The 23,539-nt window shown below is 41.5% G+C and overlaps 1 protein-coding gene across 1 annotated transcript; it reads right to left on the bottom strand.

The window, feature by feature from the left end:
* Positions 1–17,030: 17,030 nt before the first annotated feature.
* On the bottom strand, positions 17,031–19,626 carry LOC113023110 (acidic mammalian chitinase-like). The gene is made up of 9 exons (XM_026169206.2): positions 19,435–19,626; positions 19,244–19,300; positions 18,841–19,006; positions 18,524–18,648; positions 18,289–18,412; positions 18,020–18,202; positions 17,787–17,903; positions 17,559–17,691; positions 17,031–17,357 (listed from the first exon to the last, which is right to left on the bottom strand). Exons 1-9 carry the CDS (start codon positions 19,623–19,625, stop codon positions 17,101–17,103), a joined length of 1,353 nt encoding a protein of 450 aa, XP_026024991.2. The 5' UTR covers position 19,626; the 3' UTR covers positions 17,031–17,100.
* Between the last annotated feature and the right edge of the window lie 3,913 nt (positions 19,627–23,539).

Below are 23,539 nucleotides of genomic sequence, written 5' to 3'. Positions count from 1 at the left end.
CAGTTATATACCTCCCAGTTTAAATCAACATTGGAACAAGGTATGCATCACTTCTTCTTAGGACTAAATTTACCTAAAGTTACTGAAATCCAAAGGGATGATTTATGTAAACCTATAACGCAAAGTGAAATTTTGAAAGTTATTCAGATGCTTCCAAATAACAAAGCCCCGGGTCCAGACGGGTTCACGGGGGAATTTTTTAAGAAATTTAGTACGATTCTGACTTCCCCACTGTATAAGATGCTTCTGCCCTCTTTTGAGGCAGGCACTCTCCCCCCCTCCTTAATGGAGGCTAATATTTCGCTAATTTTGAAGAAGGGGAAACCTCCTGAAGAATGCGCCTCCTATAGGCCTATATCTGTTTTAAATCTTGATTTGAAGATACTTGCTAAAGTCCTGGCTGTGCGCCTTGAGCCAATACTACCTTCGATCATTGAGAATGATCCAACTGGTTTTATACGGGGGCGGTATTCCACACATAGCGTGAGGCGCCTACTTAACATTATTCAGCACTCGTCTTTGTTTAACCCTGAGGCTCTAGTCATCTCACTTGATGCTGAAAAGGCCTTTGACCGTCTGGATGGCCGTTTCTTCTTTTCACACTTCAAGAATTTGGTTTAGGTGACAACTTCGTTAAATGGATCCAGATCCTTTATACTTCCCCTCTTTCGGCAGTGATTACCAATGGTTATAGGTCGGACAATTTCAGTATCGAACGTGGCAGTCGGCAGGGCTGTCCGCTGAGCCCTTTGTTATTCTCCCTGGCTATGGAACCCCTTGCCACAGCCATTAGGAAGGATGCTGCTATTGAAGGACTCTGTTTGAACAATTCTCAACATAAGATTTCACTTTATGCAGATGACGTCTTAATTTTTCTAAATTCTCCTGCTCACTCAATTACTAGATTAGTTGCGTTAATTTCCCAATACGGCTCCTTCTCAGGCTACAAGATCAATTTTTCTAAAAGTGAGGCTATGCCCCTCTCTGTTCTAAATGAGGTTGATCCAAACATTTCTCAGCCTTTTCCTTGGTCTCCCTCCAGTTTCACTTATTTAGGGGTAAAGATTTCACCGAATCTAAAAGAAATGTATAGTCTGAACTACACCCCTTTAATTCAGACCATCAATCGCGATTTGGGTAGGTGGTGCAGCCTCCCTCTGTCTCTCTTAGGTCGTATTCATCTGGTCAAGATGAATATCCTCCCTCGCCTCTTGTATTTATTCCAGATGTTACCGCTTGCTCTGTCAAAAAGGTTTTGTCAAAATTAAATGGTTCAATTATTTCTTTTATATGGCGTAAGAAAAGACCTAGGCTGAGATACAGTTTTCTGTGTTTGCCGGTTCAGAAAGGTGGTCTTGCCGCTCCCTCCTTCCCACAATACCTCTTGGCTGCACAGTTTAAATTTCTTACAGAATGGTTTATGGACGATCCGGATTCCATTTACCTCAGCGCTGAGTCCACTTCTTTAAAGGGTATCCGTTGCGGAACCTGCTATATATTTCCTCAGGTAAAGCCACAGTTCTAACACAAGATAATATGGTGCTAAAGAATATGCTCGTTATTTGGCGCAAAGTCAGGCGCCTGGAAGGATATTATAATTGTTTCTCCCTTCTTACTCCTATTCATGAAAACCCTGACTTCTTACCTGGTCTTCGGGCTGGTTTTGCGGACTGGTCTCAAAAAGGGATTAATACAGTGGGTGATCTTGTTCATGAGAACTCTCTTCTTACTTTTAATCAACTGAAAAGCAAGTTTGGTCTGACCAATAAGGATTTTTTGAAGTGCTTTCAGGTAAAGCACTATATTACTTCTAAATCGAAGGATTTTAATGGAGGGTTTGGTCTTTCTCCTATAGAATCACTCATGGTAAAAACTACCCAAGTAAAATGTATCACTAAAAAGATTTATAACATTCTGTCTGATCTTAGAATGGATAATTCTAACAAAATCAAGGGCCAATGGGAATCAGACGTAGGCGCCATAGATGCTGAAGCTTGGGATGAGTTGTGTTGTCGTCCTTTTAAAGCCTTGGCATCTAATTCTATTTGGGAAAGGCAGTTTAAACTTATAAATAGGCTTTATATTACACCTGAGAAGAGACACATGATGTTTCCAGCTTTGCCTAATCTCTGTAACAAATGTCAGTCTGCTGTTGGTTCCTTTTTTCATTGTCTGTGGAGCTGCCCTGTTATTCTACAGTTTTGGAGATCACTCATAGATAAGCTATGTACTATATTTAATTGCCGACTGCATCTGGGTCCAAGGACTTGCTTGTTAGGACTAAATGATGAGCTACCTGCCGGCTTTCGCAGCAAAGATCTCCTTCACATACTGCTACACTACGCTCGAAAGTGCATTATGGTACTGTGGATTTCTGATAAGGCTCCATCTGTCAACCAGTGGCTACAGTCTGTGATATGTATTGTGCCAATGGAAGCCTTCTCTACAGCACTTAAGGACAAACCTTTCCTTTTCTATCGCATATGGGACCCTTTTTTGGGCCATCTGGGCACTCCCTCTGCTCAGAGGTTGAAATCGGGCTTACGGGATTTAGCCTGGCAACAAAGGGACGATTGTTAACCTTTTTCATTGTTTATTACTATTGGCTTTTTCTTTCTGCCTCCCACGTCCTGCTATACATGTAGATGCATCTTTGTCCTGTGTATGTATATGCTGGTGACTGCTGTTTTCCTGCTTTGCAATTAAAAGTTCAATAAAAAAAAAAAAAAAAAAAAAGAAGCGGCAGGCAGAGTTAAGAGCTCTGCCCACCCGGGGTAAGTCTTTTGACTTGTCCCCTTTTAGTGAATGAAAGCTGCCTAAAAGAGTAGTGACTCCCGCTGCCTCCCTTTCTTTAGTGCACCGAGGGCGCAGAACGCGGAGAGGAAGGCGAGGACGCCGCCGGGTTTCCCTCCTGCACCGCCTCACTGGATTTTTAATTCTTATACCGTGGCGGACGCCACTGGACTTTTAATGTTGTGTTTTATTGATTTTTATTGTGTTGTCCCCTGACCAGGGTTGTTTTAATTCATTTTACATTTTTAACTATTTAAATATAATAAATTATATTTTAATTATACAGTTTTTAATTCGTGTGCTTTCCCTTGGCGGCTCCACTGCTCTGTCCGTTTGGAGGAAGGTTTCCCTCCTTTAAAAACTCTGTGGAAAAAAAACATCACCTTCGCTCCGTTACAAAAGCAAACCACCTGAAAATTTTTAGCATTTTGTGTATCCCACAGATGTTGATTACCTTCTGCCAAAATTGTAGGGTGTGGGTTAACCAGGGGTTCCCCAGCTTTTCCAGCCGGCACATTAGACCCTTACCTGCCATTACAGCTTGTAGGGGGAATCGGTCCAACAGGCTGGACTGAGTGCCATAATAGTAATTCCTGAAGCAGGGGAGACCCAATCCTCCCTTTTCCTTGGAGAGCTGGAGGGTAGCATATTTAATCCTTGGCTTTCGGCCCTGCCAGATAAATCTGGAGATCCATTTGTCCCACTCAATAAATTGGTAATCGTTCACTTCTATTGGCAAGTTTCTAAAAAGATAAAGCAGTCTGGGGAGCGTGTTCATCTTGATTGTGGTTACCTGGGAGCTGAGACTCAAAAAGGGGACCAGATTCCATCTGTGCAAATCAGCTTTTATACTTGCAGATATTGGCTCGTAGTTTGCCTGAAAGAGCCCCAAGAGGTCCGCAGTCAAATATATTCCCAGGTACTTAATTTTGTAATTATCCCAATTTACTTTAAATTTCCTATGTAAAGCTGCAGAAGCTGTATAATTTAAAGTCATCACCTGTGTTTTTGAAATATTGACCTTATAACCAGATAACTTCCCCAAATCACTTAAAGTAGACATTAACTCACTAAAAGACCTCTCCGGCTCCCGCAGGTAGACCGGTACATCATTGGCAAACATTACCACTTTATGTTCAACTCCTGACAATGCAATACCCCTAATGTTATGATTTTGTCTAATCGCTTGGACTAATGTTTCTATGAATAAATCAAAGAGAAGTGGCGAGATTGCACAACCCTGCCTACAGCCACGTTCCAGAGCAAAGGGCTTGGAGAGATCACCATTCACCTTAATACAGGCTGAGGGTTGAGCATACAGACCTTGGATTACTCTAATAAACTTGTCTTGAAAGCCAAACTTCCCCAGAACCTTATACAGAAATCAGTCCAGTTTTCCATGTGGGAACAGCGTTTACACTGGAATCTGCCTTTGACGGCTTTTTTAGAGCAAATATGAATTCAGCAGTATAACTGACACACAATACAAAACAATACCTACACAACACACTAAGTACAGCCTCCAAACACGCTAAACATCACTAATGTCTCTTTCGCTCGCCCGCTTTCCGTTGCGGGTGTCACTCCTAAAAACTTCCCCTTCTCCCTAAACAACCAAATGTCACATGTTACCTTATCACTTTTTTTTGATTGGCTGACATGGTAAACTCTAACACCAATGGGGAAGTTTTTTTTTTCTCTTTCTTTTTTCACTCGCAAAGGGAGAGTGTTTGCTAGTCTGTAGAAAACGCCGATTTTACTGTTCTTCCCGCTGTAAACGCCACTGTTTTGTTCAGAAAAAAACATCGTGTGTAGTTTTTATCCTAACTCTGGTTTTACGTGGCCCATCGACACAATTCAAAAACTGGTATATAGTTTGAAGTCCACACTTTCGACCAGTGTTGGGAAGGTTACTTTTAAAATGTATTCCATTACAGAATACAGAATACATGCCCCAAAATGTATTCTGTAACGTATTCCGTTACGTTACTCAATGACAGTAACGTATTCTGAATACTTTGGATTACTTAATATATTATCATGCTTTTTACAACAACGTGAATGTACTATTGCTGTGTGATTTATTACTATTACTGAAGGTCCGCGACTCCGAACTGTAGTAAAGGGACCTCTGACTAATACGGCGGGGTCCCTGTCGGCTCGTAGCCGAAAAATAGCTTTACTTTGTTGTGTGGGTCAACTTTTCTTGCGAGAGACAGAGAGAGGCGTTGAAAGGCTGCTCCAACGAAACTTATTGTTTTCGGAGGAAAACACAAACACGGTGTACAGTCGAGTCTTAATAGCTTACTTACAACTGGGCTCGTCAGGCTCTCTTCTTGGCTGAAGTGGTTATTATTATATTTACATGCTTCCAGCTCCCGTTTTTCCTCGATGACAACTCCTACCTTTCCACTCCCCTTTTTCTCTCTCCCTCCTCGCGCTCACAGACCCATAACGTGTATGGCAGTCCATTCTCTCTGCAACACGGACTACACTGCCCATGATGCTACATTCTTTAGAGCTATGCTTGTAGCATTCTGCCTGTTAGCTTAGCACAACAACAACAACAACGAAAAGGCGCTCTCTCACCCAGGAAACACACAGTCGCAGAGAGAGAGAGAGCCTCGCCCTGTAACCATGGCAACCGTAGCGCTGCCGCCTGGAACAACAGAACGTAGCTGTCAAACAAAACCCAAACAGTCCTGACCCGCGACAATATGAATAGGAAAGTACCGCAGTGTAATCCATTTATTTCAACAAAGTAACTGTATTCTGAATACCACCTTTTTAAACGGTAACTGTAACGAAATACAGTTACTCATATTTTGTATTTTAAATACGTAACGGCGGTACATGTATTCCGTTACTCCCCAACACTGCTTTCGAACCAAGTTGAAATAGAGACTCTGAATCGCTGCATCTTGTAGCTGTGTCCTCTTAAATTGGTCATGGGATTTTGACACGCCCGGCGACCCCAGAGGGTTAAGTGGGAGGCGATAGAAATTAATTTACCTCTCATTACCGCTTTGAGCGTATCCCAAAGAATAGTTGGAGATACCTCCCCTGTGTCATTAACATCTAGATATTCTTTAATGTCTACCTTTAATTTGGAAACTATGGCAGGATCATTAAGGTTAAATTTCCACAATGTGGTACGTTTTTTCCTAGCCACCTGCAAAGATAGAGATAAGACTGTGGTCAGATAGATCTCTTGTTAATATGTCACAGTCCCTGACCCTACTTTAAACTTTAAACATGAAAAACTAGTCCAGCCTTGCATACACTTTAAATGAACCAGAGTAATGAGTGAAATCTATGGTAGATGCCTAGCGGTCCCTCCATACATCTATTATCCCCATCTCTACCATATAGGAATTGACTTTTCTAGTAAGTGCTGTTACCTAGTTGGTCGGGGTGGAGGAGTCTAGTTTAGGGTCAAGTCTAAAGTTAAAATCCCCCCCAAAGACAACTATCCCCTGAAAATCCACCATTAAATCAAACATATTCCTATAGAATAGCCAATCGCTCCCGGGGAGAGCATAAACATTTAAAATTGTGATTTCAGACCCCTCTGTCCTTTCTGTTATTGTAACAAATCTGCCTTCCTCGTCACAGAGTTCTTAGATATGTTCATAGTTAAGTGTACCAGAGATAAGTGTAGCCACACCCGTCTTGTGTTTGGACTTAACGGAAGAGGAGAATACATATTTAAAACCCTTTCTTTTCAATCTCAAGTGATCTACTTGGTTCATGTGTGTCTACTGAAGTAGTGCAATCTGCAATCTGGGCCTTCTCCTTCCTTAGTTTGGACAGTATCTTATTCATCTTAATCACGTTCAGAACCCCGTTAACATTAAAAGAGATTACTTTCACTGACTCACTTCCCATAAAGATATATTAAGTTACCACAGCGCATAAACTCAATAGCAGCAGGCAACCCCCTCTTAAAACAGTAACAAGTGAAAAAAGTTAAGAATAAACAGAAAACATTTGAACATAACTGGATCTTGAAAGCTCCAAAGCTGGCTTCTGACAGTGGAGCACTTCCACTGACACCCTCACAACTTGAAGGGAAACCCCTTATTACTCCCTGAGTTAGGGGGCCTTCCACTGCGACGGCAGTCACAGCACGAGAAGCCCCACCCATTTTAGCTCGACAGTAACCATAATTCACCATGTTGTTGTTAAGGTTCACATAATTGAGGAAGGAGAGTACAAACAACCAGGTCCAGAAGATCTTGGTCAAACAATTGATTTTAATGAATACACGCGTGGGAAGACCAGTCTGTACGCAGACAGGGATTGATCTTCGACTTAATCAAAGCATACACAGATTTTTATAGCATCAGGGTTTGAATTAATGACGCCCCTTCATACGTCACAGACAGAATATATACATACGTCAAATCAAAACCACAATGACTTTTAACACAGTTTAAAAGAACGTTGTCTTCGTCTTGATGGCAGGTACATCCTGTCACTGCTGGATGCTCGCTTGTCATCTTGACACCTCAGCAGCAGTTCTGCGACAAACTGCTCTTTTTGCAACCCCAAGAAAAACATGATTAAACTTCCACCTATAAATGGTTCTCTTTAACTAAGTGTGTGTGTGTGTATGTGTGTCGTCCTCAAATGCTCTCTCATCTCACCTGTTGCACTTCGGACCTTTTACCAGACCAGAGGCTCATCCTTATGTGTAATAACCTAACTGAAACTACATGTACTATGTTGAATAAATGTTTTAATCAAGAACTTCTACTAAGAGCTTAGTAAAAGAATATAAAAGTATAACAGACAATTTGAATAAGCTAGTAATTCAAATAGCCTTGTCTAACCTGCTCCTCAGAATAACTTAGACTCTGCTTTCACTTCTGCAAACTCTCTGCAACTTCCTGTCAGCCTGCAACTTAGTCTTTCTGAAAGACACACACACTGTTTAAACCTCTGAATACAATATCAATACTGTAAATTATATTATTAATGCAATGGTTTACTTACAGCTGGGCTCGTCAGGCACTCTTTTTGGCTGCAGTGGTTGTTATCATATTCTATCTCCTGTTTCTGCTCGGTTTCAACTCGTAATTTTCGACTCTCCTTTTTCTCCTTCCCTCACGCTCACACACACACAGTGGGGGGGGGCAGTCCCACACGTTCTCCCTGCAGCACGGACTATACTGCCCGTGAGGCTACAGTCTTAATATCCTAATAACCACAAGTAAGCCAGCAGTCTGAAAGTTATGTGCTCTAATTGGGTGATATGGTACTATGAGGTCTTTAAGATGTCTGTCAAAGGACTGTAAGGCCAGTATGTGGAGTGGGCCCAAAAGCAGGCTCAGTTGAAAGCAGGGACGATTTTAGCCCATTTTTGGGGGTGCTTCATGTTTGCTGCCCTACAATCCGTCCTGCTCTGTAGTAAAATCAGCGACATTTGACTGTCCTGTTGCTCCCATTGAAATGTATACAGCCTATTTAAAATCTAAAACTTAACATTGTCCGTAGCCTGCTGTTGTTATCACTGTCCTGTTTGAAATGTAATGAGAGAAACTGGTTATTTTGTCATATGTGCTGATATTGAACCCAAGGTACTAACTAGCTAATTGACTGGATGCCCATTAACCTTATAACTCCTGGTGTGTGTGTGTGTGTGTGTGTGTGTGTGTGTGTGTGTGTGTGTGTGTGTGTGTGTACAGAGAGACAGGCAGGTTAATAATGGATATAAGGAAGTTTTTTTAAAAACAAGAGCCACGTTTAGGTAAAAGTGTGAGATCACATGATCTATCAATAAAGGATAATGTTGGATCATCCATCCATCCATCTTCATCCGCTTTATCTGGGGCCGGGTCGCGGAGGCAGCAGCCTAAGCAGAGAGGCCCAGACCTCCCTCTCCCCAGCCACCTCCTCCAGCTTATCCGGGGGAATACCAAGGCGTTCCCAGGCCAAGCGAGAGATATAATCTCTCCAGCGTGTCCTGGGTCTGCCCCGGGGCCTCCTCCCGGTGGGACATGCCTGGAACACCTCACCCAGGAGGCGCCCAGGAGGCATCCTTGTCAGATGCCCGAACCACCTCAGCTGGCTCCTTTCGATGTGGAGCAGCAGCTGCTCTACTCTGAGCCCCTCCCGGATGGCCGAACTTCTCACCCTATCTCTAAGGGAGAGGCCAGCCACCCTTCGGAGGAAGCTCATTTCTGCCGCTTGTATCCGCGATCTCGTTCTTTCGGTCACTACCCACAGCTCGTGGCCATAGGTGAGGGTAGGGACGTAGATCGACCGGTAAATTGAGAGCTTCGCTTTTACACTCAGCTCCCTCTTCACCACGACGGACTGGTGCAGCGTCCGCATTACTGCAGCTGCAGCCCCAATCCGTCTGTCGATCTCCGGCTCCCTTCTCCCATCACTCGCGAACAAGACCCCGAGATACTCGAACTCCTCCACTTGGGGCAGGAACTCATCCCCGACCCGGAGTGGGCACTCCACCCTTTTCCGGCTGAGAACCATGGCCTCAGATTTGGAGGTGCTGATCCTCATTCCCGCTGCTTCACACTCGGCTGCGAACCGCTCCAGTGCGAGCTGGAGGCCCTCACCCGATGAAGCCAACAGAACCACATCATCTGCAAAAATCAGAGATGAGATTCTGAGGCCACCAAAGCGAAAGCCCTCCGCCACTTGGCTGCGCCTAGAAATCCTGTCCATAAAAATTATGAATAGAACCGGAGACAAAGGGCAGCCCTGGCGGAGCCCATCACCCACCGGGAACGAGTCCGACTTATTGCCGGCAATGCGAACCAAGCTCCTGCAACGGTTGTATAGGGATCGAATGGCCCGTAGCAATGGGCCAGACACCCCATACTCCCGCAACACCTCCCACAGGACACCCCGAGGGACACGGTCAAATGCCTTCTCCAAGTCCACAAAACACATGTAGACTGGTTGGGCAAACTCCCATGCACCCTCAAGTATCCTGGAGAGGATAAAGAGCTGGTCCAGTGTTCCGCGACCAGGACGAAAACCGCATTGTTCCTCCTGTATCCGAGGTTAGACTAACGGACGAACTCTCCTTTCCAGCACCCTGGCATAGGGAGGCTGAGGAGTGTGATCCCCCTGTAGTTGGAACACACCCTCCGGTCCCCTTTCTTAAAGATGGGACCACCACCCCGGTCTGCCAGTCCACAGGTACTGCCCCTGATCTCCACGCAACATTGCAGAGGCGTGTCAACCAGGACAGCCCTACAATGTCCAGAGCCTCTCTCTGCTTCCTCCTCAGAAGACGTGTCAGTGGGATTAAGGAGGTCCTCGAAGTATTCCTTCCACCGCCTAACAATTTCTCAGTCGACGTCAGCAGCGCTCCGCCAGCACTATACACAGTGCAGGTAGAGCACCGCTTTCCCCTCCTGAGACGTCTCACGGTTTGCCAGAATCTCTTCGAGGCAGTCCGAAAGTCTTTTTCCATGGCCTCTCCGAACTCCTCCCACACCCGACAGCAGATAAAGGATCTTTATCTGCAGTAAAGATCTTTTCATACATTGTATACATTGTACCATAAGCCAAGGTGTCTCCATTTTTCTAATTTTTTTAATAATATTTTGTACATTTCAAGGACTCTTCTATTTTTGGAGTGTATTTTTTATGTATCTTTATTATATTATACACACACATTAAAAGTGAATCTCTGTCCAAAAAATGCACTGTTTACTTTTTACTCACTGTGAGCATCATTCATTATTCTCCCGCAGTAATTAAGGTTAATGTCAATGGAAAATTGTACTTAGTAGTCAGTATAATCTTTTAATAATATAAGTTTACATATGGTAGTGATAGGATGTGCAATCCTTAATAGTCTGCAAAAGCTTTGCGTGCATTCCAGAGTGCTCTGGCATTCACACCCACATCCTAGGAGCATGGGAAAAGTCGTACCTTGTCTTATTGTTTTACGGTAGGATTAACGTAGCTATGTCAGTTTTAGTCTAAGTGCCCTTTTTTAAATATAGATTAACTGTTGGATTTTCCAGACCAGCAGGTTAAGTGAAGTCGTTTATGGGGTCACACTCTGACACACACACACACACACACACACACACACACACACACACACACACACACACACACACACACACACACACACACACACACGCACACACACACACACACACATACACCTCCACATTCCAATGTAAGGAATAAACGCCCACTGAAGTATAAATAAAGACCAGGGCAGTCTCAGCGTGGCGAGTCTCTGAGCCCTCACTCTCTCGTGCGAGCGTTCTGGTGACTGCCCTTGCTAGCAAGAAAACTGTGTGTTTCTCTGTGTGATTCTCAGCTGAAGAAGTGTTAGAATATATTTCTTAACAGTTAGGATATGTTTTTTTTTTGTTTTTTTTGTTTTTTTTATTCCAATCCATTCTTCTTTGGCAGCATTTAAATAGCCATTATCAGATTTGATGATTTTGTTACAGACTTTTCAAAAAGTGTTTTGCTTTTGTTTTCACAAACGTGGGATTAAATTGTGTTAAAATGTACAAAACAGTGATGTCATGTTTTGAGAAGAGGACTCAGGCACAGAGAGACTTGATGAATTTAAGAATCTTATGATTTAATAAAGAAATTTGCAGACTTGCACAGAGAGGGTAAAATTATGATGACTGATAATGGAGATGAAGACAACAGACGATGAGGACAGGGAGGAACAGGGGTTTAAATGCACCAAGGAGACAGTGAGAGAGAACTCGGGACAAGTGGAGACATTTAGGGATGCAGGGACTGACAGAGACAGGGAAGAAGTCTCATTGTGACGAGTAAAGTTTGGGCACCTCTTTGGGTGCTCAGCACCCCCAAAGCTCTGATCCTAGAATCGCCCCTGGTTGACAGACTGGTTCACAATAATTTATTTAACTTAGGAGTTTCAACAATGAAAACATGGCAGAAGCGAGAGTCTCATGTGAGTCAGAGGGAAAGAAGGGTTGTTGCCAGGCAGAGAACACGGGCAGTAAGTAAATCTTGATAGAGTCAATCCTTACTTAAAAAGCAGCAAGGAGCTCTTGGAGGAAGCAACAGAGCTAATGTTCAGGTGAGTGGTGAGAAGGACTCTCAAGACAAGAACTGGAATTAAAAAGCTCCTCCTAAGCTCAGCTCTGCTGAGCCCCCCGCGGTCCGCAGCGCTGTTAAAAAGGCTGTGGAAGTCCCTGTATTAAACACGTAAACCAGGGGCCCGTTCTTCGTACCTCGCTAAGTAGGTTAGCTGGATTAGATTGTTGACGATTTCGCGTGATCCTGGATCGTTCGGTTCCCCGAAGCTCATCCGGGACTTGCTGTCATAGCAACAGAGCCGTAAGCGTAACCCTGCTCGGGAGCAGGCTTACTTTATGTAAACAGGATTAGATCGCGGCCACGCAGGTATGTCCGCTTCATTTATACGAAAGCAACAGCGATATTCCACCACTGTTTCACCATAAATAAATAACATCAATGTAACTAAAGACAATGCAGCACCTGATCCATTTATTGATTTCACACAGATACATACAGGTCATTTCCTAAAAAAGGGAAATGTACTATTAACATTCTATTACATGTATGTGATTATTACAGATTTAATTCATATTTCAGAGTAGTAATTGTAAATTACTTCGTGTAATCAAGATGAGAGACCACGGCTATAAAAGCGAAGGTGGATTTGGGAACCCTGTCGCAGCCATGTCCTGTCCGTATACGCGAGACACTCATTGTGGAAGGTGCAAGATTGATAAGGAGAGTTTTCAGAATTCAGCGTATATTGCGGGATAGACAGGATCCTTTAGCTCAGCGCGACAGTGTGCTCATAGAGAGATATCGATTTTCCCGTGAGGATATAATTTACTTAACCAACTTGTTGACGAGGGGGTGCAGGACCACCACCTGTCTTTTTTTTTTTTGCTCTGCCCTTTTCTTGGTTGCTGTTATAAACAAACAGATCATTCCAGGGTCTCTTTCCAAGAGACGAAAAGCAATATAAGTGATAAATATTACCATTCTGTAGAATATTCTTATATTGCACTTTTACTTGTTCCCATGTTCTAGTGGGTCCTGTTGTGGCTCTAATGTGAAAGAGGATATAATATAACATATTATAATATAATGTAATATAATATTGGATAATATAGTGTAATATAATAAATCTACCCTACCGCCTACTGGTGTTGGCCAGAGGGGCCGATGGCGCGATATGGCAGCCTCGCCTCTGTCAGTCTGCCCCAGGGCAGCTGTGGCTACAACCGTAGCTGCCTCCACCAGTGTGTGAATGTGAGAGTGAATGAATAGTGGCATTGTAAAGCGCTTTGGGTGCCTTGAAAAGCGCTATATAAATCCACTCCATTATTATTGTTATTATTGAATTACTTACGAGTTTGATTTGTCAGCAACTTTCTGCCAGCCCTCTCTCCTTGCTTTTGCAGCCTTTGCAGTGTTCCCTTGCGTTCTGATTAAACTCTGAAACTCCTGAAATCCCTCACTCAAGAGTTCTTGCTCTGCTGCCGAAAAATACCGAGCACGCTCCGTCGACATTTTCGCCGACCAATCAGAGGGTTGCCGATCAATGTTTCCACTATCGATGCGTAGCCCCTTTTACGACACCCAGACGTAGAGACCTAAAATTCATTCCAGATACACAATATAACCATCCCTCCCAAACAGTGGTCACAAATCAGTCCAAATGTGTGGTAGTGGGCACATCTGCTATATTGAGATAATCCATCCCACCTCATCAGGATGCTGATCTGACATCATGAGTAGTGCACAGGTGTACCTCAGACTGCCCACAACAAAAGGCCACCCTGGAATGTGCAGTTTTTTGCGCTATTGGGGGTCTGGGGACCCAGAACCGGTCAGTATCTGGTGTGACCACCATTTGCCTCATGCAGTGCAACACATCGTCGCATGGAGTCTATCAGATTGTCAGTTGTGGCCTGTGGAATGTTGGTCCACTCCACTTCAATGGCTGTGCGAGGTTGTTGGATATTCGTGGGAACTGGTACACGCTGTCGTATACGCCGGTCAAGCACATCCCGAACATGCTCAATGGGTGACATGTCCGGTGAGTATGCTGGCCATGCAAGAACTGGGACATTCTCAGCTGCCATCTGCCCTGAACAATGTGAACCATGATTCATCCGTGAAGCGCACACCTCTCCAACGTGCCAGACGCCATCGAATGTGAGCATTTGCCCACACAAGTCTGTTACGGCGACGAGCTGGAGTCAGGTCAAGACCCCGATGAGGACGACGGGCATGCAGTTGAGCGTCCCTGAGACGGTTTCTGACAGTTTGTGCAGAAATTGTTTGGTTGTGCAAACCAATTGTTCCAGCAGCTGTCTGGGTGGCTGGTCTCAGACGATCTTGGAGGTGAACCTGCTGGATGTGGAGGTCCTGGGCTGGTGTGGTTACACGAGGTCTGCGGTTGTGAGGCCGGTTGGATGTGCTGCCATATTCTCTGAAACGCCTGTGGAGACGGCTTATGGTTGAGAAATGAACATTCAATGCACGGGCGACAGATCTGGTTGACATTCCTGCTGTCAGCATGCCAATTGCACGCTCCCTCATTGCTTGTGGCATCTGTGGCATTTTGCTGTGAGACAAAACTGCACATTCCAGGGTGGCCTTTTGTTGTGGGCAGTCTGAGGTACACCTGTGCACTACTCATGATGTCAGATCAGCATCCTGATGTGGCACACCTGTGAGGTGGGATGGATTATCTCAATATGGCAGATGTGCCCACTACCACACATTTGGACTGATTTGTGACCACTGTTTGGGAGGGATGGTTATATTGTGTATCTGGAATGAATTTTAGGTCTCTACGTCCATCCCATGGGGAATGGGAGCAGTAACAAAGGTGTTGCGTTTATATTTTTGTTGAGTGTATATAAATAAAACTGAATTAAATGGAACTGATAGTGAAGTACTGGTTCAGGATTTGTCTTCAAAATGCTCACAATAATTTATCATTTATAGCTTTTTCTCTCTGTAGCACTAAAAGAACCATAGTTTTCCACAGCTGCATACCAAACAGATAAATAGCGCACTTAAGTAACACAATGTAGTATTTCATTCAGTGACATATATTATTATTATTATTATTAAACTAATAAAGTTTGACAATGAAAGTTTGATAATACCAACCATTGAATAAAATATCTTAAACCTTAAACTTGAAAGAAATGCCAAAAAACTAAAATTGCTTCCTCATACCCTTTTTTCTTTTGTGTTTTCTTTTTTATATTTATTATTTTATGTGATATGTTCTTTGTTTTGAAGTTGTTTCATCCCTGCAGGATCACTTAACATATTGTTAAAATTTTTCCTAGTTAGATCACTAACAAAAACAGGCATTCACCTGTTATTCAGAGGAGATGTGATTCCTGTCATGACTCATAAATGACTTTTTTTTTCTGGACTGCTAAATCACTATCAGACTCTGGATTGAGACTTGCCCCTTTGATGTTGTGACTATACAGCACAGTTGTTCCAGGCTTACTGAAAACAATTACCATTCACTGCTCACGATATTGATAATATGTCTGTGAAGGTTCTCAGTCATCCAGGTCATCGTAGTCAAAGGAGCTTGCAAAGAAAAGCATCTGGACTTCTTTAAGTTGCTTGAAGACGTTTCACCTCTCATCCGAGAAGCTTCTTCAGTTCTAAGGTCAAATGGTGGAGAGTCCCAGATATAAACCTAGTGGGAGTTTCCCCCCACAGAGGGACAAAAGGACCCCCTGATGATCCTCTAATCGCCTGAGCCAAGGTGTGAAACTGGGTGTGGGTCCCAATCAGCCAGAGTTTCGGGTGTGTTCATTGTGAAGCCCCACCTTATCATTCCTGAGGTCAGATGGCCCAGGATGTGAGTGGGCGTTAAGGCGTCTGGGAAGGGATCTCAAAACTGGATTATAGATGGCGGAGAGTTGGTGTCGTAAACCCCGCCTCTGTTCAAAGATGGTCGCTCACAGTGGACATAGATGGCTTCTTTCACTCCTCTTTCAAACCATCTGTCCTCTCTGTCCAAAATGTGAACATTGGCATCCTCGAAAGAGTGACCTTTGACCTTTAGATGCAGATGGACTGCTGAGTCTTGTCCTGTGGAGGTGGCTCTTCTATGTTGTGCCATGCGCTTGTGAAGTGGCTGTTTGGTCTCTCCAATGTAGAGGTCTGTGCATTCCTCGCTGCACTGTACAGCATACACCACATTGTTAAGTTTGTGTTTTGGAGTTTTGTCTTTCGGGTGAACCAGTTTCTGTCTGAGCGTGTTGCTGGGTCTGAAATACACCGGGATGTCATGCTTGGAGAAAACTCTCCTGAGTTTCTCTGATACGCCGGCTACATAGGGGATGACAATGTTGTTGCGTCTGTCCTCCCTCGCTGGTGTCTGATCTTCTTTTCTGTGCCTCTTTGCTGACTTTAAGAACGCCCATTTAGGATAGCCGCACGTTTTGAGTGCTTCCTTTACATGTGTGTGTTCCTTCTTTTTCCTTCAGGCTTAGAGTGAACATGTTCTGCCCGGTGGTGTAGGGTCCTGATTACTCCAAGTTTGTGTTCCAGAGGGTGATGGGAGTCAAAGAGGAGGTACTGGTCCGTGTGTGTGGGCTTCCGGTAAACTTCGATGTTGAGTTTGCCGTTCTCTTCAATGTGCACAGCGCAGTCCAGGAAAGGCAGACAGTTGTCCTTTGTGTCTTCCCTGGTGAACTTGATGTTCTTATCCACAGCGTTAATGTGCGCAGTGAAGGATTCCTTAGAACTGAAGAAGCTTCTCGGATGAGAGGTGAAACGTCTTCAAGCAACTTAAAGAAGTCCAGACGCTTTTCTTTGCAAGATATTGATAATAGTTTTTATATAACAGAGTGAACTACTTCCATAAACATTAATCTGGCAGTTCAAATCGATTATGATATGATTATGATACAATGTCTATTATGTTACTATTATGTACACTCAGTTTCTGTGACTGAAATGAAATCCCATGAGTGTATATGTAGTTAATAAAATCCATTATATTATATATTACTGTTGCATAGATGCTTAACAATAGTTGTAAGAGGCAACTTTTTTAAATAAAACTTTTCAGAAAAAAATATTATATTTTATTATTAATAAATATAGCAAAATAATAAGCCAATTTGTAATAAGGTACTTTGAAGATTTTGTTTTGGAATTTGCAACCTGTATGAGACATTTAAACAAAAAAAATCATTTAGGTAAATGATTGTACGTATACAAGATGAGTTTAATGATGATGTTTAATGAATGATGTTTGCATCAGATTTAATACACACTGCCTTCACTCTTGGCTCATGGCCAGCCACAACACTTGCAACTGTCATGAAAGACAGATCCAGATCCACACTGGGAAACATGGGTCACGCCACCAGCACAGTTGTAAAAGCTGCTTTGGTCATCTGGGTTTGGGTAAAGGCCATCTGGTTTCCCATTGCAGAATCCCGGTCCCGGGGCATGGGTGGTAGTGGTTGTGGTTGTGGTGGTGGTGGTTGGAGTGGTGGTGCTCGCTCCAGGTTTTGGGGTGGTGGTTGGGGGTAGTGGGGGAAGCTCTGGAAAATACAAAGTTTAAATTCATGTTTATATAAGTCACTGCTTAAAATCAATTCTACCTTCTGAAAATATGCTTGTTTAGAAAATATTACGTCTTCATATCTAAATTTCACAGGTTCTTATGATACCAGTTGCACACTGTTTTTTTAAACATAGAAAGACTAAAAGAAATCATTGGCGTTAATCTGCTTTGGGCATACCAATTTCAAGAAGGTTGCGCAGATGAGAGAGCAGAGGATGGGGACCCTCCCCGCAGAATTTTCCTGCAAAGTCATCCAAATCAAGAGCCCACACAAAGGCCCCGCCAAACTTCTGATCTTTCAGGTAACGTACCTATTGGGGAAAAATTAAACAGAGATTGATATCACTACCTTGTACATACATAAATGTGTTAAACATAAAGAAATGATGCGAGTTTTCTCGCTTACCTTGGTTTCATAGCTCTCCTTGTTGTCAAATCCTACCCACTCATTGTTTTTGAAAGCATAGGGGACTTTCTGGTCTTCAATCCAGTTAATGGTGCTGCCTTTCACAAAGGTACAGATCTACAGCACAGACTACATGGTTAACATTTGTCGTTTTATAAATATCATTAGATATCAAAGCAACATATGCTATACATCATGAGGCAATCATTAAATTCCAGCCTTAAGAAATGTACCTCATAATAAGACCAGAATCCAGCTTCACGGGTGTATGGACCAGCTGATGCTGGGCCGCTAGCTGGAGCACCAACACCAGTGTTTGATGATGTCAGGCGGAAGGTACGACCATAAGATGCAAATCCCATCCTCAGCTTCTCCAGTGGGGTGCCATTGTCTCTCCAATATTTCATGGCATAGTCCTATAGAAGTTAAAAAATGTGAAGTTTGTGTTCATAAGAAGGTATGTCTCAGATTCCTTTTATTTCAGTTTTAACTGTTTACGTACAATGTTGAAATAGATAAGGTCACCAGCGTCAAATGATCCACGGTACAAAGGGCTGTTGTGTCCAGTGAATTGCTCCCAAGTTCCATGGAAGTCGTAGGTCATTATATTGATGAAATCTAATTCTCTGCAATAAGGAAATAAACATAAACAGTGATTTTCATGCTTACATTGCACAACTGTCAGATTTCTAAAAGTAGTAGATGAAGTAAGATGGTTTATAAAGCAGGACCCTCACTTGGCTATCTCAGCGATCTCATATCCAGCATCAATGGTTCCTTTTCCAGCAGCAACAGCAGCAGTTAGCATGAGCTGGGGATTGCCGGTAGCTTGGGCTTCAGCTGCAAAGGCAGCAACAAGTTCCTATAAAAGTTCACCACATAACAGTGTAAGAATGGAGTCCATGGGGTGGCTGTAGTTTAGGAGGTATAGCAGATCATCTACCGATTGGAAGGTTAGTGGAATCAGTCCATTTAGCATTTACCATTCAAGTATGATACAAACGAAACAACATCAATGAGATGTAGATTTTAAAAAATGGAGATCTATACCCACCCTGCAGAGCAGAGTAAACCTCTGTTTGTCCTCAGGAGGACTTCCACGGGATCCAGGGTACTCCCAGTCCAAATCCAGACCGTCAAATCCATGAGTCCTTAGAAATCTGATAGTAGACTGGATGAACTTCTGACGATTAGCTGCAGTAGAAACTGTGATGGAGAACCTGCAAAAAAACAAAAAAACACAAAAACCAAGTTAACATTTGATCTTTATAGTAAAATCTGCTTAGTGCTTTATGTCTTTAACAGGAGAATTGTGATTAATGTTTGCTGTGTTTAATAATGGAAACTTCTTTTTGATTTTGATTTGATTCAGACTGATGGTTTACACACAATATTTGGTTAGCTACGTACCATTGTCCTAATGTGAAATAATTTTCTTTCTTTAAAGTATTTCTTACTGTGTTGACCCAAAGTTCCATCCACCAACGGCCAAGAGAGTCTTCAGGTGGGGATTCCTGGAAACAGCAGAAAACTTGTAATATCATTAAAGAAACTGTAATATCTTAGTGGAAAACTCTTAAAGACACGATACGCTCAAGAGGTATTGTGTTTTGCTTTACCTCTGACCTATAGGATAATATCCACTTACTTGGTCTTCAGATCATTGAAAGACTTGTAGAGGACGTCGTCATTCCACTCGTAGGTAACCAGCTCATTGTTGTAGTTGATGATGGAGAATGCATAGATGAGGGTGGTGCATAGGAAAGGGTCCACATTTTGTGGCAGAAACTTTCCATCTCCAGGCCTGTACTGGGACCAGTTGGTGAAGTAGCACTCCATCCTGCTGGCAGATCCTGTGGCGGTGCAAAGTAATATTAATAAAGCACAGGTCCCAGTAGTGATACACAAGTAGTGATCAAAATGTCAGTTGTTTACCAAAGTAAACCCAACTTACCCAGCTGGCTTATCACCAGGCACAAACCTATGGAAATTTTAATATAAGAGTAAGCAAAATAAAAACTTGCATGATATACTTATATTACATAGATCCAGTAAATTCTTAAAATACCTGCTAGAATTGTGAGCCTGGCCATCTCAGATTCACTTCTTAAGAGTTCACTTAATAAAAATGAAGTTGGTTCTACAAATCAGGCAACACTGTAAGACGTATAAAAGTATATATAAATAAATAATCACAATTACGAGAGAATAACTTCGAGAGACTGTTCCCCTTGTTTACTCACCTTGAGACCAGACGAAATACCCAAAAAAGCTGCAGCGAAGGTGGGTCTTTTATACACCTGATTGTATTATGAAAACCAGGAAGGTATAGCACTCTTTCGTAAATCCAAGTCATAAATGGTTTCTTTATTAGGATGTGCTTTGATAAGAGAGTGCTCAGTCTTAGCCATAAGTAGACAATAATTTACTCTATGTGGTATTCTTTTTATGTATATGACCCTGGTGTACTTTAGGTCACTAGATATATCACATTATCATCAGTATTCAGTTAAACCAATCTTAGGACACAATAATCTCCTGATATAACCTTGTTTTGGATACAGAGCATATTGTTATGCTGTCATGGTAACCTTACCTGGGGAAATATAGGTATGCAATTTTATTTTTTGATTATTTTTGATTAAAATAAAGAAGAAAATAACGAAATGGATTATAAAACCATAATACACATTGAAATGCACAAAATGAAAATGTAAACTTTAATATTTCAAGATTAAAGTCAATCTTCAAAGTACAGTGAAGTGTTTATATAAAAATATTCTGCACATTTCAAGTTTATTCTGACAATACAAGAAAGAAAATCCTTTCTTACTGATTAATGATCTACTGATCTACGTTATACTATATTTGCACACTTTGCATCTTGCACATCTTCATCCTGTCTTGTCTACAATATCCTGACCATAACTTGAACCTGGTATTCAATACCTACTGCACAATCATCTCACTTTACTGTAATTACACATGACCATTTCGTATTGTCTCTGTCCTGTCTTTGTTTATTGTACAAAGATGTAGTAAGTAATAGTACCTTTTTAGCTCTTAATTTCAATCAAAGCTTTATTCGTCACATTTACCCAAATTTAGCAATTTATTATTTATTTGTAATTCCTAGTTTTATATCTCTCTGAGATTATTTTTTTTTATATTCTTATAAATGCACCATGGGGCTTGGGGCGAAATGGCATTTCGGTACGCTGTATACTGTGTATATTATTATACTGACAATAAAGACCTTGAATCTTGAATAATGCCTGGAACTAATGGTGAAGGTTTGAATTTCTCAAAATCTGTTTGTTTTTCCTTTAAATGGTCTGTTTTTGAGTTTCAGGTTGTTATTTAAAATAGATGTTGTCAGGATCTGACGGCGCCCTGACCGGTGGACCTGCCAGTGTGTATATTTGTGTGCGTGTGTATGTGTCTTCCCCGCCGGCTCCGCTGTCATGTGATATATGTGACATATAGATAACAAGGAAGACCTGAACAACAGCAAAAGATGTATTTGTTTTCCATGATAACTAATTTCTTTAAAAAGGGAAAATAAATCAATTCATTCAGGAATCTAACTAAATATCTAACCAAAGTATACTTATCTCTAAGTATGCTTTGGTTAGAAAGGTGGCAATAATCAAAAGAGAAGCTCGTAAACTCGTAAAGCTGTATTATGACATATGACATTTATTTCTTTATATCATATTATGGCATTTATATCTTTTGTTGAAGACTAGCCATGACCTTTGATCATCAACCATAAAGCAAAGCAGCAACAAAGTAATTCCTTCATATATATATATATATACACACACATGAGTGCGTACATGTGTGTGTGTGTGTTTGTGTGTGTGGATAGGTGCATAGGTATAACATAATATACCTACATAATAAGTAAATAAGTAAATCACAAACAAGTTTTTTTTTTTTTAATGGCTCTCACCTATGGCAGTTCTTACAATCCATTCAAATAAATTTGATTCACTTCAATTCAATTTTACTTATATAGAGTCAGAATAATAATACTTATAATAATAATACATATGGTTAATGCTCCAAGAAAATAAGATAGTAACTAATTAAACTAAATAAAATAGTACAATATATTGTAAAGTTACAAAATATAGAATAGCTTTAATTATAAATATCCCAGTAGAGAGAGATATTAGGCCCCTTATGTCAAACAGAGTGATTTGTGGCCCCAATAAAAATGATTTGTAACCCTAGGAAGTAATAAAGGAAGTAATATAGGAAGTAACAAAAATATGATATTCATAAAAATATGATATTCATCAAAAAGTATGATATTCATCCAAAATATGCTAGTTCATAGCTCATTGCTTTTTTTCCCTCCAAAAAAGAACTAATTGATTATTTTTAAAAAAAAGTTTTTATAACTAATAGCATTATTTCATTTTTAAGCCATTAAAATACGTTTTTTTACTTTTTATGCTTAAAAACGCCATCTGGTGGTGGGTGTGTCTGGGACCGTGCTTGTGTCTTGGGTCTGTGCTTGTGTGTTTAAAAATGTGTTAAACCAGGGTAAAAGTGCTTAGTTAAACTTTTGCTTTGTAACGTTCAGTATGGCCAGACATACAGGTTGCATGCCTCGGGGGAAAACTTTATTTCAATTTATTTGCATTTGTTTAATCCGAACAAAGAGATTTAGAATCAAACTCAGAATCGCAAAAAACTCTCGCGATCCCCGAAAAACTACCCCAAGCATAAGCGCACCGCTGCGGCACACCTGCACCAGGGTAAACCTCCGCCTATCCCACTCCTGCTTTACAGGTGAAAATAGAGCAACAGCACCGCTAGTCTTTGACTTTATTTATGTTCTGCTGTGTCTTACTTGCATCTATTTGAAAGACTGAGTGTAAACACAAAAAATATTTTATTTTATGTGCTGGGATGTGCAGAAAATAGGTTTAAATGTTAAACAAATTTCTTCCAGTCAGAGAATGTTGCATATAATTAAATTTTTGCTTGATGCATAAAGTTAAAAGATTAAAACTAATAAAACAAGTTTAAAAAAAAAGAGACTTTTCCATTTGATTACATTTTGTATGATGGATTATGCAGAAAAAGTAGATTTGGGCTGAAAGATCTATCGCTTTATCACCTCTTCAGGTTGTAAATCGTGTTTTTTAAAAAGTAACTAAGTAACTAATTACTTTTGAAAATAAGTAATGAGTAAAGTAACTGGATTACTTTTTAGGGGAAGTAATCAGTAATTAGTTACTGATTACTTTTTTCAAGTAACTTGACCAACACTGATTATGACCCATCTCACCCTGGTAGTTTTTGCGGTGTGCAAAAATTGATTAAAAGCGTACAGGATGAGACTGGTACAAAGATTAACGCGCAAACAGCTCAGCAGTTCCTGTCAGAGCAGGATGCTTACACCTTACACCGAGCTGCACGCCTGCGCTTTCCGAGAAACTGTGTGTTTGTCCCCAGACCTCTTAATCAATACCAAGCAGACTTTTGTGACATGAGAGCATTATCCGAGCATAACGATGGCTATCAATATTTACTTACAGTTATAGATATTTCCTCTAAAAAGGCTTATGCAAGAGTCTTGAAAAACAAAACAGGCGTTCAAGTCACTAAGGCTTTTGACTCTGTCTTAAAAGATAGCCAAATCCCTCAAAAGCTACAAACAGATAGCGGTATGGAATTTTTTAGTTCCAGTTTTCAATTTTTAATGAAAAAACATGGTATAAATCATTTTGCTACAG

The sequence above is a fragment of the Astatotilapia calliptera genome, chromosome 5 (genome assembly GCF_964374335.1).
Source record: "Astatotilapia calliptera chromosome 5, fAstCal68.1, whole genome shotgun sequence".
In the NCBI taxonomy this organism is placed as follows: Eukaryota; Metazoa; Chordata; class Actinopteri; order Cichliformes; family Cichlidae; genus Astatotilapia; species Astatotilapia calliptera.
The sequence above is the reverse complement of the archived record's forward strand: the minus strand, read 5'-3'. Positions and strand labels throughout refer to the sequence as shown.